At 34.0% G+C, this 19,711-nt stretch overlaps 2 protein-coding genes across 2 annotated transcripts; both read left to right on the forward strand.

The window, feature by feature from the left end:
- The first annotated feature begins 4,573 nt into the window (after positions 1-4,573).
- Positions 4,574-5,497, forward strand: LOC125351252 (olfactory receptor 5AC1-like). Its single transcript, XM_048345957.1, has one exon. It carries the CDS (start codon positions 4,574-4,576, stop codon positions 5,495-5,497), a length of 924 nt encoding a protein of 307 aa, XP_048201914.1.
- Positions 5,498-9,972: 4,475 nt separating this feature from the next.
- Positions 9,973-10,890, forward strand: LOC125351253 (olfactory receptor 5AC1-like). The gene has a single exon (XM_048345958.1). The coding sequence runs from the start codon at positions 9,973-9,975 to the stop codon at positions 10,888-10,890; it is 918 nt and encodes a 305-aa protein (XP_048201915.1).
- Positions 10,891-19,711: the final 8,821 nt, after the last annotated feature.

Below are 19,711 nucleotides of genomic sequence, written 5' to 3' on the forward strand. Positions count from 1 at the left end.
AGGGAGCTATGAAGGACGAGGTAACAAACAGTACAAGTAATGTATCCAATGCCTAACCTATGAAACTGTAACCTCTCTGTACATCAGTTTGATAATAAAAATTTGAAAAAAAAGAGACAAAAATTATGTTTCTAGAATTTGGTTAGAGCAAATTATATAAAATTCATTTCATATTTATCAGTGGGTGAATATTGACAAAATCAGAAGATTCAGTGGGAAGCTGGGCAAGTCAAACATTTTACTATAATATTGCTAGAAGCTAACTTCCCAGAATCTAGGTTTAAACCAATCAAATGCTTTGAAAACAATAATTGTCCCCCAAATGAATAAAATACAGATATGGGTACACAGTACAATGTGTCTCAGAGTGAGTTAAATGAAAGTTTATTTCATTTAAAGGATTGTGCTTACATTATTCTTAGTAATCTATTGTGCTTTCAGTACAAAAAGAATGCAGAAACAATAGGTACAATAGGATTGTTAGTAATGATTTGTTTATAATGCCCAGTAGATTGACTTTATTCTACCGGGAATCTTGTGGTAGCACCAAGGGAGTTTCTTTGTTCACAAATACGTTGAAAGTGAGAGAAGTAAATATTATCTCCAAAGGCTACTTTTCATAAGGAAAATTTACGAGGGAAGAATGATCATCATTGATTTCTTCCTTCTTGCACCCAATAGTTCAAAAAAACGCTGTAAAGTTTATGTATCTTCTTATAGAAGCTGGGTGAGAATTATTTTACTGTCATAAAATTATTTCAGTACCAAGTGTTTTTCATTAGCTAAATTTTCCATTTCTTTATTGTTAAAGTGCTGTACAGAGGGATTATAGATTCATACTTAAGGCAGTGAGTACATTTCTTATCCAACTTGTTCATGAGCTATTAATATATGTAAAACAAAATTTCTCAGGGCTTTATCTATCAAATGGGAAAGCTAAGCAAAATATTTTGTCCAGTTCCTCTTAATCTTTATAGATGCATAGGTATGTATTTCTTAGAATAGAGGTTTGAACTCAAATCATGTGAATGGATTACAGAATTGGTATAATTAAGCTCTTTATTATATTGCTTAGGAAAAGCAATGCATAGTTATTTTATAGATAGTTGGTGTGGAAGGTTTTTGGGGAAACCCATCACATTTATGAGAGCGATTGATCTGGGTGAGACATAATCAACTTGTATATCTCAAGTGGAACAGAGGCTGAAAGATTTTGAAATTTTGATGCATATACCTGTTATTCAAAAGTGTAATAGAATCAATTTATTGATTATTAAAATTAATGTCTTTAAAGTTCATCCTGGCATTAACTTTGGAAACCTTCCAGAATCAGGAAGGCTTTCTAATAACTGAACATCATGGGGAAAGATGGATTCTGGGGAGTCTATGTCTCCCCTTCTTGGTTAGGTTAGACAGTGCTGCTGGAGTATGCAGAGCAGAAGAGGTTTTTGTTTAAATTTTTAATTGATTTGCTTATTGTCAAAGTGAAGTACAGAGGGTTACAGTATCATATGTAAGGCAGTGAGTACATTTCTTATCAAAGTTGTTACCTCCTCCCTCATTATTCTACCACATTCCCCCTTCCCAACTGCCTCCCCCCCATATGTATGCTTTTAAAAACAAAAATGTCATTATTATACACATGATTTTTCATTATTTTAACAGTAATATATTATATTTTCCTCAAGCTTTTAAAAACATAGTTTATTTTTCTGTCTACTAAATTTTTATGAAAAATCTATAATTATAAGAAAACTTGACTTGAAAGTAACATGCCCATGAATGTTTACATTGTAAAAATTTTGTTTTATAAAACGTTCTCCCACTTTCCTCCCTACCTTGTTCCCTTCCATCCCCCACCCACCCCAAGTTGCACAGTTGGTTTATGGCATATTGTCTTGTAAGTATTGCTGTTGCATTGGTGCACCTTTTACCCATTATCTCTCCATTTTGATGTTCCCCTTCCCTTCCCTTCTTCCAATAAATGAGTATATAATACCCAGGGTACCAAAATCAGTTACAGTGACTTCAGAGGTAAAACCATGGGGAAGAAAGCAAAAAGAAAAAAGCATGATTTCACATTGTACATTGAACCCAAAAACAACAATGATCAACCACTTATTTCCATAACCTGGAGTTCATTTCACTTAGCCTCATCTTATGTGTTCATATGTAATAGTTATTGAGCTATTGTAATCTTCTGTTAGGATTATCCTATGCATATACTAATTATTACCAATGAGGGAAACCATAGAGTTTATTTGGGTCTGGCTCACTTTACTTGGTATGCCTCTATCAGGAAGAATGACATTGCCCCATTCATAAGAAGTGGAAGAGTTTTTAATGGTTGAAAGTGAGTTTCCTATTGTATTCTTGGCAGACACAAGGTAAGGCTAATTTGAATTTTTTGAAGTATGACAATGGCAGCCTTACTTAATGATGGTGGCCAACATTAGCAACTTCTCTGTTAGTGCCGTTTTTGTTTGCTATTCCCAATAAAGAAAAAATTAGCTGGTTTCCACAGACAAGCTTAGCTGCATTTTAATATACATGCCTCTGCTGTTTCTATGTATTTTATTATTTAAAAATTATTCTTTGAAGGTGTATTTTTCACCAGCTCTTTAGTTTTCACTTTTTTTCAGATTAGGTATTTAGAGAAAATTAGTTTCAGATAATCACAGACTTGGATGAGAAGTTTTAAGTCAATAAATTGGTAATGGAATTAAAATATGTATTTGGTATGACAATCATGGGGGGAGGTCTTAGTGTAAAATCTTGGGAGTTATGTATCCAAGAATTTTAAATATTTCCTTGAATTTTTTTAGACCTGATATTTTTATATGAGTATATCCTGTTTCAGATCACCAAAGCATGGATTTGAATATATGACATGTTATATCTAGAGTCTTCTATAATTTGTCATAAAGAAATTAACTGGGATAATGTTGAATTGGATTGCCTCCTTCCTTGCTTTCTATGGTATCAATCCCTACTCACTTCTCAAGCTTATACAACTTGTGAGTACATTTATTCTGCCTTTTAACTTTTTATCATTACCATTGTTTATCACTCTTCTTTGATATTTTATATTTTTCTTTGATATTCTATGTTAAAATAGTCATAATTTTCAATACAGACATTGAAACACTGAGCATTCTGTGGTTTCTTTTGTGATGTTACATTTTACTTTTAAGCTGATAATACCACTCATATTAGCTAACCAAGCAAGAAAACACACCATTACATTGTCTTTAAAATGGTGAGTACCTGAAATATGAAATTCATGCATTCTCAATTACACAAATAAATTTCTGCATTGGCATATCTAATGATATTTTTCAGGTCTGTCTTTAGTATACCAACTAGCTGTATCTGTGTTTGTATAACTGTATCTGTGTTTGTGTGTCCTCTTAAAAAGTCTAGCCTGGTACCAGTGGCTCATGCCTATAATCCTAGCTACTCAGGAGGTTAAGATTTGAGGATTGTAATTTGAAGCCAGCGTGGGTGGAAAGTCTGTAAGACTCCTCTCCAATCAACCACCAAAAAACCTGGAAGTAGAGCTGTGCCTCATGTGGAGCACTAGATTTGAGGCAAAAAGCTCAGTGACGGCACATAAGCCCTGAGTTTAAGTCTCAAGACCAGCATGCATGCAGGTGCGCACACACATACAAAGAAAGAAAAAAATGAAAAGAATGACAGAAAACCCTTTTCTTAGCATTATGACCACATCACTTGATGTACAGAATCTGTGTGACAAAACCAAGAAAAACAGTCTTGTCACTTAGGAGACATTAAGTAGTTAATTAGATGAATTCAAGTTTTTTTTTCTGCACACACATTTATTTGGAGAAGAATTTAAAATATGTGTGTGCAATTTGGGATATTGCTGATGTATGTATATGTAAGCAACCCATTGATAATCAACTACAATAACAGAAATAAAACTTAACTATCTCATTTCTTGGAGAAAAATGTCTCAGAAAGAAAGCATATTATACAATATGAATACTAAAATATGGCTCATTTTGTTCAGTATGAAAATATGAATGCATTCCTAAGAAATCAGCTTTTCAAAGTTCCCTTAAATCTTTGTGGACTTGAAAAATCTTTTGTGGATTACAGGGTGTTTTTCATTCTTAGCTCTCTCTCTCTCTCTCTCTCTCTCTCTCTCTCTCTCTCTCTCTCTCTCAGTCTCTTTATCTCCCTCCTTTCAATCACTTTTCTCTTTCTTACTTCTTTCTCTTTCTTTTTATTCATCTTACATCCATCTGTCTATCATCATCACCCTCTATCAGTCTAACAATTACAATGACTCTATTTCTAAGATCAATAAAATTTATGTCTACAGTATCTTCATTCACCTTTTGAATAAATCATTAAAAATTCTCATACCTCAAAATTAAAAGATACTTCATATTTTAGGGACTTTTTTAAAAGGAAAAATATGACAACATTGTTTAAAAAATTTGTAAAGCAAAGGAATCTGAAACTGTAATCTAATACTCTTCTATGTAAATGTGGATAAGTCTTTCTTTACTATCCTCTCTCATTGCAGTGGGCAGACTAAGCGGGCATGATGGGGGAAAACCAGACACTAGTGACTGAATTTGTTCTCAAAGGAATCACAGACCGTCCAGAACTGCGACTACCCCTGTTTCTGGTGTTCTTACTGATTTATGTCATCACCATGGTGGGCAACCTGGGATTGATTTTTCTCATCTGGAGGGACCCCCATCTTCACACTCCAATGTACTATTTCCTCGGCAGTTTGGCCTTGGCAGATGCATGCACCTCATCTTCAGTGACTCCCAGAATGCTTGTCAGCATCTTAGATAATGGGGAAATGATATCCCTCTGTGAATGCATGGTCCAATATTACTTTTTTGGCTCCAGTGCAACTACGGAATGTTTTCTCCTGGTAATGATGTCCTATGACCGCTTTATTGCCATCTGCAACCCTTTGCTCTATCTAGTGGTGATGTCCAACAGACGCTGCACCTGGCTCATCAGTGTGTCCTATCTGACTGGTTTTCTGCATCCCTTTATTCATGTTGGACTACTATTTAGACTGACTTTCTGCAAGTCCAATGTCATAGATCACTTCTACTGTGAAATCTTACCACTCTACACACTTTCTTGCACGGATCCCTCCATCAATGCATTAGTGGTTTTTATTTTTGCTGTTTGTATACAAGCTATTACTTTCATGAGCATTATTATCTCTTATATCCGCGTCCTCCTTGCAATTATGAGAAAGAAGTCCGAGAGGGGCAGAAGTAAAGCCTTCTCCACATGCGGTGCCCACTTGCTCTCTGTCTCTTTGTTCTATGGCACTCTCTTCTTCATGTATGTGTGCCCCGGGACTGGGACAGATAAATATCAAGATAAAATGTACTCACTGTTCTATACTATTATAATTCCTTTGTTGAACCCGTTTATTTACAGCCTAAGAAACAAAGAAGTTTTAGGTGCATTGAGAAAAATGATAAATAAGTAAACAAATATTTTTCCAGAAAAAACTTTATTTTTTTTCATTTCACTTTTGGCTTTGATAAATAATATTTATATCCTTGATAAATAATATTTGTTGCTGATACTTGTTGCTGAGTGAATATAGGATGTTAGGGTAGATATATTTGCCTTGAATATAAATTGTTATTATCATCAATTGTAACATTGAGTCTACACCCTGACAGCCAACACTTTTTGTATTAAATAATACTTAAAGTAGAAATGGAAACTGTAACAATTACATTGTTAGGTCTTTATTACATGAATAAATATTGTCCTTCTAGAAACTTGCAGTTTGAAATTTATTTGAATTTACATTATTTTAAAACCTTTATTAAAGACAAAGTAAAGGGAGGAGGGAGAAAGTAGTCATAAAATTCAATATATAGTCTATAAAATTAAAGATAATTGAGGGAAGGGATGAGGTTTGGAAGGATAGGGATGAATGATATAATGGGTGCAATTGATCAAAATGCATTGCTTTCATATACTACTTTGTTGAATGACAACTCTTTTGTACAACTACTTAAAGATAATAATAAAATATTTATGGCCTTCCAAATAGTTCTGGGGGAAGATATTTTTCTGAGCTGTGTGTTTTCAATTGAGCAAATAATATATAGAATAAAATAATTTTGAACTAATAGTAATTTGTGAAGCTTATTAAGCCAAATCTCAAGATTGGGCAGAGTTGCATCAGCATGTTTAGGATTTAGTTTCTGCAAAATCTTCTCAGTGCACCTGCACTGTGCCTTCAGCTGGCTGTGCTCCACTCTACGCAATGGATTCCTTTGTTATGGAACACTATATTCATAAAATGTTTTTCTTATGAAGTAGTGTATTTTTTATTTCTCAGAGCCAAATTTAGATGGCTAGTTATTTTCATCTGAAGCATCTAAAGAATATTTAAGTAATGTAACTTTACACATATAATTAGTCTATAAGGTATTTGTTTTCAAAATAAAAAAATAGATGTAAAGATAATAACTGCAATAAGCTTGTCATTAATTACTGGCTTGCTAGTCCAGAATGCCCAGTAGACTGGCTTTGCCCTACAGGGAGTCTCATGAAGCACTGAAGAACCTCCAATATTCACTTCACAAACAGGGTTTAAGATGGGAGAATAAATACCATTTCCTTGAAACTGCTTTGAAAGAAAATTACAATGGGAAGAGTGATTGTTGCTAGTACCTTCCTTTGGTAGTCTCTATGAAGATTTAAATCTACGACATCCATTCCCAAATATCTTATAGGAATTGGGTGAGAATGCAATATTTTAATGAACTACCATTATGTATTATAAAATTAAATCATTTTGTTAGCAGGGCTTTGTAATTTTTGACCATATGGAATAGAAAGCAGTCATGAACTTGAAATGCTAAATAAAACATGCCAATTCCTATTAATTCTCACAGATATCTAACTACATTTTTGTAAAAAAAAATTTGAATTGAGTTATATGATTGTTTAGTAGATTCTGTAAATGTTCTATCTTACACTATTTATAGTAATATTAGTGAAGAATGTTCTATTGTTAATAGTGAAGAATGTTAATCTTGTGGACAATTGTTAGGAATGTAGCCTGGAAAATTACATTTCAATGAGATTTCATTCATTTATGTCTGTCTGTCTGTCTGTCTGTCTGTCTGTATGTCAGGGGCTTGAACTCGGGCCTGGGCACTGTCCCAGAGCTCCTCAGCTCAAGACTAAAGCTCTATCACTTGAGCCCACAGCACCACTTCTGGTTTTCTGGTGATTAATTGGAGATAAGAGTCTCATGGACTTTCCTACCTGAGCTGGCTTTGAACCACTTTCCTTCCTGGGCTGGCTTTGAACCATGATTCTCAGATATCAGCCTCCTGAGCAGTTAGGATTATAGGCATGAGCCATCAGAGCTTGGCTCAATGAGTTTTTTTTTAAACAAAGTTCATACTCTGTCCTACATACATAATCACCTAGTAACTCTGAATTTTTTCTTAACAAAATGTTTAATTATTGAGATCTGAGGATTGCAGAGATGTGAGGATTGCAGTTTGAAGCCAGCCCATGGAGGAAAGACCATGAGTCTGTTATCTTCAATAAACTACTCAGAAAAAGCTGGAAGTGGCACTAAGACTCAAGTGGTAGAGAGATAGCTTTGAGCACTCGGGGGCAGCATACAGGCCCTGAATTCAAGCCCCAGGACCCCAAAACACAAAACAATAATAAGTAAATAATAATAAGTAAATAAGTAAAACAATAATGCTTAATTAAGAAGGATTTAATTTAGAAGGATTTATTTATTTATGACCTCAATGTCTTCAAATATGATAATTGTTCTCGCTTTGGATATTTTCTACATGTATGAAGATTTTCTAGTACCTCTAGGTCATGAAAACATACAGGATCTCAGAAAAGCCTCTGCTTCCTTATCTGCTTCTTGCTTTAGACAGAGTTCCTGGTAATAGCAGAGTGACAGAATTCACCACAGTTGCACAGTGGATTTCATCATTGCCTTCGTAGTAGCTACAAAATAAGGATGCGTGAACGTTTTCTGGAGAATTGACTGTTTCATGCTTGGTCAAAGATTGCTGCAGGCTTGGCCAGTCCTCCTGTCAGGGTACTTTAAATCCAAAGAAAAATTGCAGAATTGTTTTCCTTTGTGTTTATATCCTTAATATAGTTAGAAAAAACTCTTTTCCATAGAATAGGTTATCTAGTGAAGGACAGAAATAGTTCAGTTGTTTTCTCTCGAAAACATTCCAGTTCTTTGATAGGTATTTACTGTTGGAATATGAAGTACATTTTTTTTTCAGTAAATCTTTAAAGTATCCACGTTGCTCTTTGGGGACACATCTTCAGATAATTATTATCTACCCTTTATGGTCTTTGGTGTAAAATCTTTATTTATTTCTATAAAATTTGGCGAGTGTTACAGAAGTGCGAGGATGTGTTGCTATCATGTGCACGTGGGTGGTTGTGTCACATGAAGCTGGATGTTGTAAATATAGAACTAGTCTCTTCCACATAAGGGCCCAAGTCAAACCCAGATACCGTTACATCAAGAGCAAAACAATTATGTGAATACATTTCCTTTAATGGTAGACATTTAGGGCTGATGTTTCTACCAAGGCACTTCCTAGTTTAGGTCACCAAGGCATGGATCTGGACGGAATATTCTGTGAACGTTACAATGGGGTGTTGGTGGTTTGGATACACCTTTATTTCCACAGGATTTATTCTTCTCTCTGACTGTCCAAGTCTATGGAACTTGTGGATAAATTTTTTGGCTTGAGTCTACTTTCAACCTTTCTTCTCATTTTCATTTATATTTAAATAATAAAACTCCTTCTGATCTCTGGAAACATGCAGAAATGTAACTGGATTTTTTTACATTGACATATTTGATGATAAACCCCTCTCCCTAAATTTAATATGCAAACAAGCCATTAGAATAGCTGTGTGGGTATATGGATATTTTTTTTTATACATTGAGATTATTTTTAACATCATTCCTGTGTTATCTAACCTACAGGTTCTTTGTGACCAAGCTACACATAGAATAGGGTTTTATCTTGGAAGTTATAAGTTATAAATTAAGTAAAAGAAGAAATATTGTTTTCATATATTTTGTTAAGAAAAGTTCAAGAAAGCATTCAAATGATGTGTGTTTTCATGAGTTTAAAACAATTAGAGTATTGAGGGAAAGAAGAAAATTTAAATAATAAAATTTTAAATTACTGCCTTATTACTTCGTTTATTAATATCTTAGTAAGAATAATTATGTGTGTCAATAATAGCAAATATACAAACAACTTGGTTCTCTCTCTCAGATATGACTGAGTTCTTGAGAAATTGAAATAAAAGCCTATTGAACTAGTTGATATGTTTATAGAGAACTGAGTCTGAAAAATATGTTTTTAAACATACTTAAATCACATGTGAAATATCTTTTTAATGTGTAAACTGTATTTATTTTTCCCTCCAGAATATAAAACCATGTATATTGCTACCTAGAGCCACCTTCTTTTCTTTTTTATTTTTGTTCTTTGCCTGTCCTGGAGCTTGAACTCAGGGCCTGAGCACTGTCTCTGGCTTCTTTTTGCTCAAGGCTTGCACTCTACCACTTAAGCCACAGCACCACCTCTGGCTTTTTCTGTATATGTAGTGCTGAGGAACCGAATCCAGAGCTTCATGTATGGGAGGCAAGCACTCTATGACTAGGACACATTCCCAGCCCCTGGAATCACCTTCTTAATCTTTAATTACATACTACAAAAAATCTTTTGTCTTAGAATTATGTATAAAATCTCCATGTTTTAGTTGTGTTTATCCAAGAACAAAATGAAATCTTCATATCTTCAGATTAATAAGAATCTGAAATATGAGTGTGATAGTGCAGTCCCATAAGTCTTTGTATGACAGCTGTGATTTTTTTTTCTCACCCTTCTCTCATTGCAGTGAACAGTCTGAGGGGACATCATGGAGGCAAACCAGACACTGGTGACTGAGTTTTTTCTGAAAGGAGTAACTGACCGTCCAGAGCTGCGAGTCCCTTTGTTCCTGGTGTTCTTCTTCATTTATGTCATCACTATGGTGGGCAACCTAGGGTTGATAGTGCTCATCTGGAAGGACCCCCATCTTCACACCCCCATGTACTATTTCCTTGGGAGTCTGGCCTTTGCAGATGCATGCACCAGTTCTTCTGTGACCCCCAAAATGCTTATGAACCTTTTAACAAGGAATCACATGATATCCATGTTGGAGTGTTTCTCCCAATATTACTTTTTTTGTTATAGCGCAACTTCAGAGATCTTACTCCTGATGATGATGGCCTATGACCGGTATGTGGCCATCTGTAATCCTTTGCTCTACCTAGTGGTGATGTCCAACAGACGCTGCACCTGGATGATCAGCGTATCTTATGTCATTGGCTTCCTGCACCCTTTGATTCATTTTGGATTATTATTCAGACTAACTTTCTGCAAGTCCAATGTAATAGACCATTTCTATTGTGAAATCTTGCCACTGTTTACAATTTCTTGCACTGATCCATCTCTTAATGCACTACTAATTTTTGTATTTGCCACTGTCATACAAGAATTTTCTTTTCTTAATATTATTATCTCTTATACACGTGTCCTTTTTGCCATCCTGAAAAAGAGATCTGAGAAGGGCAGAAGCAAAGCTTTCTCTACGTGCAGTGCCCACCTGCTCTCTGTGACTTTGTTCTTTGGCACTCTCTTCTTCATGTACGTGCGCCCTGGGACTGGCCCCGATAAATATCAGGATAAAATGTACTCATTGTTCTACACTATCATAATCCCTTTGCTGAACCCCTTTATTTACAGTCTAAGAAACAAAGAAGTTTTAGGTGCACTTAGTAAAGTGATGAAATAATTCTTTCAGAAACCTTTCAAGTTTCTTTCTCTTATACTATTATTTTCAAGCAATTTTGCTTGTGTTTTGCCATATAAGAGAGACTATATGCTGTTTTATGAAGTGTTTAGTCTGGTATGATAACTTTAATCTAGTTTTTGATAAAATAGTTAATAAGCACATTAAGGATAGATGTCCCATATGTGTTATTTGAAGTCAGACTCAAAGTTGGAACTGAAATCCTGAAATTAAAACTAATAAATTAGTTGTTTATAGATCTCAGCAACTCCACACCTGGCATTTACCCAAATGACCAGAAACAATGCCATATTAAAGCTACCAGCACAACCATGTTCATTGCAGCTTTATTTACCATAGCTAAGGTATGGAACCAACCCTGATGCCCCTAAGGAGATGAACAGATGAAAAAGATTGATATATACACTCAATGGAGTTGTATGCTTCCATCAGAAAGAATGACATTTCCCCACCCTTAAGGAAATGGAAAGATTTGGAAAAAATTATATTAAGTGATGTAAGTCAGACCCAAAGAAAACCAGGTTGCATGACTTCCTTCATTTGTAAGAACTAGAATATGTCTATGGTATTGTTAACAGGGGATCTCAATCACCCAATTGCTTTGTGCATAGGACCATATATAATGAAGGGTATCAGCATGAACTCCAATATGGAAATAAGAGGGTATTATTATACCCTGCATATAGTTTTTTCTCTTTTTCTTTCATTTCTCTTAGTTTTCTGTACCTTGCATCTTGCATATAAGATTATTTGATATGTGGAAGGGGAAGGGAATCACAGAAACAGCAGGACAAAAGATGGACCAATGCAACATTGATACTTAGTATACATTATATGAGATAAGAACCTTAGAACTTGAAGGGGAGAGAGAAATAGGGAGAGATAATTGGTAAACAATGAGGGATGGGTAACAATGATTAGAAAAGTATGTACTCATTACTTCACTTATGTAACTGTAACCCCTTGTTCATCCTTTTTCAATAAAAATAAAATAATAAATTTACTGTTTAATGACATAGTTTAAAGCACTTCAAATGTATATTCAGTCAAAGGAAAAATTAATGTATAAATACATTGCTTAAGTATATTTATTTAATAAATATCACATTTATTAAATACCTGCATCATATTAAGCATACATTAAATATTTAAGAAATATTTATTTAAAATATTTGACTATTTATTTAAGTAATGACAGTGCTTTCCAGCCATACTTTTCAGTCAATATGTATTAGCGTAAGACCCCTTTTGGAAATACAATAATATTGCTAAACAAAATATATTAAGACATGCTGTCCTAATAACTTAAAATAAATATTCCTATGAAAAGTAAGAGTACTTTTGAAGTGTGACATTATTGCATTTATCAAGTTTTATCAAAATTTAAGTTACATAAATTAGTAGTTTAATATATTTTAACAATCCATAAGAAAACTTAAGTAAAAGTATTGTGAGTTCTTACAAAACTACATTTTAATATTAAGTAATATCATGGAGCACTTATTCTTGCTACATAGATACTAGTTGAAAATATTAGGTCTTAAAATTTGATAACAGATTAAAAGAGCAGATATATTCAGTAAGTTCATAATTAATGACATAGTGATGACTTTTTCCAAAATAGGTAATGGTGAATCCTCATGTGATCTTCATACATAGACACATTGCCTTTCAATGTATTCTCTCACCCTATTCTTTGCCTCTCACCCTCCTCCTCATCTCCTTTAGAGTGTCCCCACAATTACAATCATGTGATATGTAAAATATTCATAAATATACATGTACTACATTTTTATCATTCACAAGTTGAAAGGCATCAAGACTGATTCCTATCACTATTGTGATTGTGAATGCTGTACATCATGGGTGTACGAGTCTGTATAATTTTATGTCTTGGCTGGTTTTGGATGGTCATTTTCTGGATCTCATTTTCCTGAGTAGCTAGGACTATTGGCTTACACCACCAGTACCTGACAAACAATAGTTTTAAAGAGCAAATGTATTTCAGAGGTAGAATAGGGAATGAGTTTAATAGGAGATTTGAGGATATTGTTTCTAAACTATCATTTCACAATGAAAATCAATTTGATTAGATAATGTGCTTGTGGTAGCATTAGAAAAATTAGACAAATGACTACAGGCTCTTCTAAACGGTGTTTAGTGATTGTAAACAAGTCCCTAGGAGCCCTGAGAACACATGACATATTTTCCATCATTATAATTTGTTACATAGAAGATCTACTGATTAGTTCTCAATGCCCAGTAGAACAATGTTGGCTTTCTCCTACTGGGAATTCCCTGGAAATTTAAGATAAAAATTTCAAAATGCCTTGAAGAACTGGTTTGTAACAGAAGAAGTACTAGTTTCTCTAGCTTGGAGTTTTGGGGAAATTGGCATGTAAAATAATAAATTTTAGTATGCAGTTTTATGTAATTTCCAGAAAATGACCATATTTTTAGTTTCCCATAATTTTTAGGTATTGGTTAAGGCTACATAGATTTTCATAATTGTTATTATGCCTTTTCAATTAATCTGTTAGAGGAAAATATATAAGAAATAAATTAATATATTACAAAAGATACCTTTAAAAATTATAATCCTGCTAGGCACTGGTGGCTCACCCTTGTAATCTTAGGTACTCATGAAGCTGAGATCTGAGGATCATGGTTCAAAGCTAGCCCTTTCAGGAAAGGTGGTGAGAATATTATCTCCAACTAGCCTCCAGAAAGCAGGAAGTGCCACTGTGGTTCAAAGTGATAGAGTGTTAGCCTTGAGCATAAAAAGTCAGGGACAGTGCCCAGGCTGAGAGTTCAAGCCCCATGACTGACACACACACACACACACACACACACACACACACACACACACACACACATTTATTATCTAATATCTGGGAAAAAAGAAATTAATTTGCTCTGGAATATGTATTTTTATATAACATCTTACTGTGACAGTAACAAAAATGTTGGACATTTTTATACTAATTCAGTTAGTAATAAAGGGAACTCTAAAATACTAAAAATAAGGGAACATATCCAATATTACTTTATAGTGTAACTTCTCTTAGTTGAGGAATAAAGTATACTGATCAAATATTTATGTTATTTTTCAGAATGAGAAATTTTAGATTAAGATATATGTGTTTGAGTAGACTAAAAATTCTTTAAATTATAAGACAATGGGCTAAAGACAGAGGAGATTCCAATAGCCTTCTTGTGTCACTTTGTGTATTATATAGTGATTGAAAAAGAAGTGCACATGATATACTAATTCTTAATTCACTCTTCTTTTCCTTCCTTTCTTTCTTTTTTATTTTTGCCAGTCATGGGGCTTGAACTCAGGGCCTGAGCACTGTCCCTGGATTCCTTTTGCTCAAGGCTAGCACTCTATCACTTGAGCCACAGCGCCACTTCTGGCCTTTTCTACATATGTGATACTGAGAAATCGAACCCAGCGCTTCATGTAGGCGAGTCAAGGACTTTACCACTAGGCCATCTTCCCAGCCTTGATATACTACTTCTTACAGCTAGATTTTATTTATTTAATATCTTGACCTGTGTATACTAGACTTCTCTATGAATATGTATTTAAGAGTAAAACATCTAAACTTGATTCTTCATTTATTTTTGTGTAGCTATAATGATAAGTAATAATCATTGTTTATGTTGATCTGTAGTTCTTACACAGTGTATTTTAAAATTAGATGGTTAATCATTTCTCATAATAAAATGTTTTTCATGTGTGGAAATACAATGATTTGTGTTCTTTAATTTACATTGTTTCCCAAAATATTTACCAAAAAGTATATTTTGAGTTATATCTGAGATTAATTTTTTTATTTTTTGCCAGTCCTGGGGCTTGAACTCAGGGCCTGAGTGCTGTCCCTGGCTTCATTTTTCTCAAGGCTAGCACTGTACCACTTAAGCCATAGAACTACTTCCAGACTTTTCTGTTTCTGTGGTGCTGAGGAACCCAGGGCTTCATGCATGCTAAGCAAGCACTCTACCACTAAGCCACATTCCCAGGCCCCAGAGATTAGGAGATGTAATATTCTGACTAGGGACAGAAATCAATTAAACAGAAAGAAATAACTTTAAGTCACATTCATATATTATACTATATATATGTTTATATATATAAATATATAAAGTCCCATTAATAATGGATAAAATATGAGTGAAGTATTTTCCAAAGAATTAACTATATGAAGCCTGGGGATATGCTGCAAATGGTAAAAATTTCTGCCACACAAATAAAAAAGCGCAGACTTCAAATACCAGTAATATCAGTAATAGGAAAAAAGATAAGAAGTTAATTTTTATTAATTATTCATCAGTGAATTTATAGGAAGTTGTTTCCTTTGTATACTTATTTGCTTTCAATTTTGTAAGTTATGTATCTAGATATTTGATTAGAGTAAAGCATATGAAATATACTTATTTTATGTGTTAATAATGGTTGATTACCTCATATGTCATATGATAATACTTTTTTTCTCCTTGGGATGGTGTCTTAAATAATTTATAACAATATTGGTAGCTACTGAATTATTAAAATCTAGTTTTAAGTAAACAAAGTTGACTAGTACATACACACATATGCAATAATCAAAAATATTTCCTTGTGCTATTTATTCTTCTTTCCTAACTCACATTATGAAAGTGAATCAGTTTCATCTAAGGAACATACAAAGATCCTGAGTCCAAACCCCAGTACCACACAAAAAAGTCCTAGCAATGAAAGGAGAGTGGGCACTATTTGGGAAGTAAGAGGGGTAGAGATGATAAGAATGGGTAATGGAAGGGTGAGAATAACCAAAATTTCAGTATATACATGTATAAATTTGTAATAGTGGAAACCCTTAAAATGTACAAAAATATGAAAATTGGTGTTGTGTTTAAGAAGGAATTTTTTTGATATAAAAATAGGGCCCCCTCCCCTGGAGGTGTTGGTGGTGATTTCCTCCTAAAATGTGGCTCCTGTGTTTGAGAACCTGAAGTAAATCTATCATCGGTTAAAAAACAAAAATAGGCAAAAGCATTTGGTTGTGAACGGCCACAAGGTAATTTTGATTATTTATATTTTCCTTCTGGGAAAAGTGTCACATTTCATAAGACAGAAATTTCATGAAAGGAATACAGAACACAAGAGAATTAGGAAAGAATTAGACATATTCAACTCAGCAAAGTTAGGACAAGATGGACTCATGACTGAGTTCTACCAGATCTTTAGGGAATTAAGTAGGAGCAATGTGCCTGGTAAAATTTCATGAAACAAGAAAACTAGACTACTAAAGAATTTTATGAGGCCAGTATTCAGCTGACCACAAATCCACATAGAGATAAAATAACAAAATAAAATTGGAAACCAATGCTGATGAACATACAAGCAAAAATTCTGGATGAAATACTTGGAAATTTAATTCAACCACATGCTCAAGAAAATTAGAAACCATGATCAACTTAGTTCAATTTGGGAGGCAGTGTTGGTTCAATGTATGCAAATCAGAACTGTAATATGGTAAAAGAATATAGAACAAAAATTTCATGATCTTCTAAACATATGTAAAACAAGTCCTGTGGCAAAATTCAAAATCCTTTCATGATAAGAGAAATTAGAGAAGACTTTCCCAAACATAATAATGATTACATTTGACAAACTTGAGATAAAATCATACTAAATTGGGGAAAACAATCTCCCACTAATATTAGGAATGAGGCTATCTGGTGATTGGAATTCTTTACCAACTTAGAGCATGTGAGAAAAATTTTTCAGCTATTCACTGTATGAGGGGGACTATTTTGAATATATAATTACTCAAAATCACTAAACACTTAAGAAACAAATATTCAATTAATACATGTCAAAATGAACTGAAAGCATAGTTCTCAGTAGAAGCACAAATGGCCAGTAAATACATGAGGAAATGTATAACTTCGTTCAGATTAAAGCCACAGGAGATCTTATATCAACACAGTCAGAATATTTATCATGCACGCAGCAAGAAACAACAGTGCTGGAGTGGATGCATAGAGAATGTTCTGTAACACTGTTTAACAGATGAATGGAAATTAAGACACAATGAGCCAGCACAAATATAGGAGCATGAAGGGCTAAAAGTGAGAGGAAATACGCACCTCGAAGCTAACCATATTCCTCAATAGCTAGTGAGCCACAGATTGTTTACTATGTGCTTTTTCTTTCTACTGTCATAAAATATGATGGTAAGACTGGATTTTGTGGTTGATGTCTGTAATATGAGGTAGAGGCAAGAGAAAGGACACCACAAGTTTGAGGCCATTCCTTACAAAGTTTCAGAGGGGATCCTGTGTGATAAAGAAGGAAGAAAGGAAGGAAGGAAAGAAGGAAGAAGGGAGGGAAGGAAGGAAGAAAGGGAAGAAAGGAAAGAAAGAAAGGAAGAAATAAAAAGAAGGAAAGGAAAGAAAGGACAAAAAGCAAAAATGCTGGGGTCCTGTGTTAGACCTCTTATTTGACCTATACTAGGAATTCACTTATCCCTCAGCACTGAGATGAACAAATAAATAGACAAAAATAATTTCATTTATAACTAAATAAAGAATGAGAGTATTTTCTAGTTATTTGAATGGAATAAACCACATGATATTTATTTTATATTGTACATATCAAAGGTTCACAAAAATTAACAAAATATCTTATCTATAAGGGTGCATTTTAAATAACATTCTATATTTGAACATCTGGGTTTAATGTAATGAGAAGCTATGGGAATATTCAGGAATTGTCATACAGATGTAATATGCACATTTATGTAACTTATATTCATAAATTGTTTTTTCTTATGAAATAGTGTATTCTTTATTTCACAGAATCAAACTTAGATGGCTAGTCATTATTATCTGAAGCATCTAAAGAAACTAAGTAATGTAATTTTGCACTTTTCTTATAATTAATCTATAAGGTATTTGTTTTCAAGATAAAGAAAGTAGATGTAAAGATAATAATTGCCATAGGCTTGTCATTAATTCTTGGCTTGCTAGTCCAGAATGCCCAGTAGACTGGCTTTGCCCTACAGGGAGTCTCATGCAGCATTGAGGGAGTTCCAATATTCACTTCACATACAGGGTTTAAGATGGGGAGAAATAAATACCTTTCCACCAAACTGCTTTGAAAGAAAATGGAAATGGTAAGAGTGATTGTTGCTAGTACCTTCCTTTGGTAGTCTCTATGAAGACTTAAATCTATGACATACAATCCCAAACATAGGAATTAGGTGAGAATGAGGAATTTTAATGTATGACCATTGTGTATTGTGAAGTTAAATCATTTTATTACCAGGATTTGGCCATTTGTGACCAAAGGGAATAGAATGTAGTCAAGAACGAGGAATGCTAAATAAAATATGTTGTCCAATTTCTGTTAATTTTTACAGATACAAGCTACAGCTTTGTAAAACCAATTTTTGAACTAGGTCATATGATTGTTTAGTAGACTCTGTAATCACTCTCTATTTCACACTACTTATTAAAAGCAGTGAAGGATGTTAATCTCATGGGCAATTGGTAGTAATGCAGCCTGGAAAACCACATATCCATGAGACTCAACAAAGTTAATTACTCTGCTTTCTATACACAATCACCTAGTAGCCCTGAATTATTTTCTTTTGGCAATGTTCCACATGTATGAAGATTTTCCCAATCACTGCAGATCTATGGTACCTCAGACAAGTCGGTGCCTCCTAATCTGCTTCATGCTTTAGACAGTGTTCCTGGAAATACACGAAATGATAGAGTTCACCAAAATTGCAGAACAGTTTCATCATTGCCTTCTTTGTATCTACGAAATAAAACTGAGTTAACATTTTCTGGAGACTTGACTGTGGCACACTCATACAATGGTGGCTACAAGCTTTGCCAGCTCTCCTTTAGTGTATTTTAAAACCAAGAAGTCCATTTTTTACCTTTGTGTCTGTATTGCAAATAAAGAGGAAAATCTCTTTTCTACAGGATAGATTCTCCAGTAAGGAGGAACAAACTAGGTTTTATTTTCTCTAATATATTCCAATTTAATTTCATGTAGTGTACCAAGATTATTCTTTCACAGGTATATTTTCATTAAATCTTTATAAATTACCCATGTTGCTCTTTGGGGAGACATCTTCAGAGACTTATTGTCTGGCCTTCATAGTCTTTGATGTAAAATTTTTACTAATTCTAGAAACACTGATGAATGTTACAGAAGTGAGAAGATGTGTTGCTGTCATACATACACGGTATGGTCTTGTCACATGAACCTGGATGTTGTGAGTGTAAGTCTTACCCCTTCACCACAAAGACCTGAGTCAAACTCAGATACTATTACAACATCAAGAACAAAGCAATGACTGAAAAATATTTCATTTAATGCTTACACTCTTAGTGCTGGTGTTTCTACTTGGGTACTTCCTAGTTTAGATAATCAAGTCATTGATGTGGATGGAACATTCTGTGATCGTTGCACTGGGGTGATGGTTTGTATATACCTGGATTTCCACAGGATTTATTCTTCTCTCTGATTGTCCAGGCTTATTGAACTTATGGGTAAATGTTTAGCTTGAGTCTACTTTCTACCTTCCTTCTCAATCTCAGTTATATTTAAAGCCAACAACAAAAACTTATTCCTATCTCTTTGAAAATATGCAGAAATGTAATGTTATAAGGTATAGTCATTTAACATAATTTTTAAAATTGGCATTTAATGATGATCTGTCAGCTTAACTTTAATGTGCACATCATTAGGATACATGAATGTGTACGTGGATGTGTTTCCTTTTACATCATGCCT

Source organism: Perognathus longimembris, chromosome 5 (genome assembly GCF_023159225.1).
Source record: "Perognathus longimembris pacificus isolate PPM17 chromosome 5, ASM2315922v1, whole genome shotgun sequence".
NCBI lineage: Eukaryota > Metazoa > Chordata > Mammalia > Rodentia > Heteromyidae > Perognathus > Perognathus longimembris.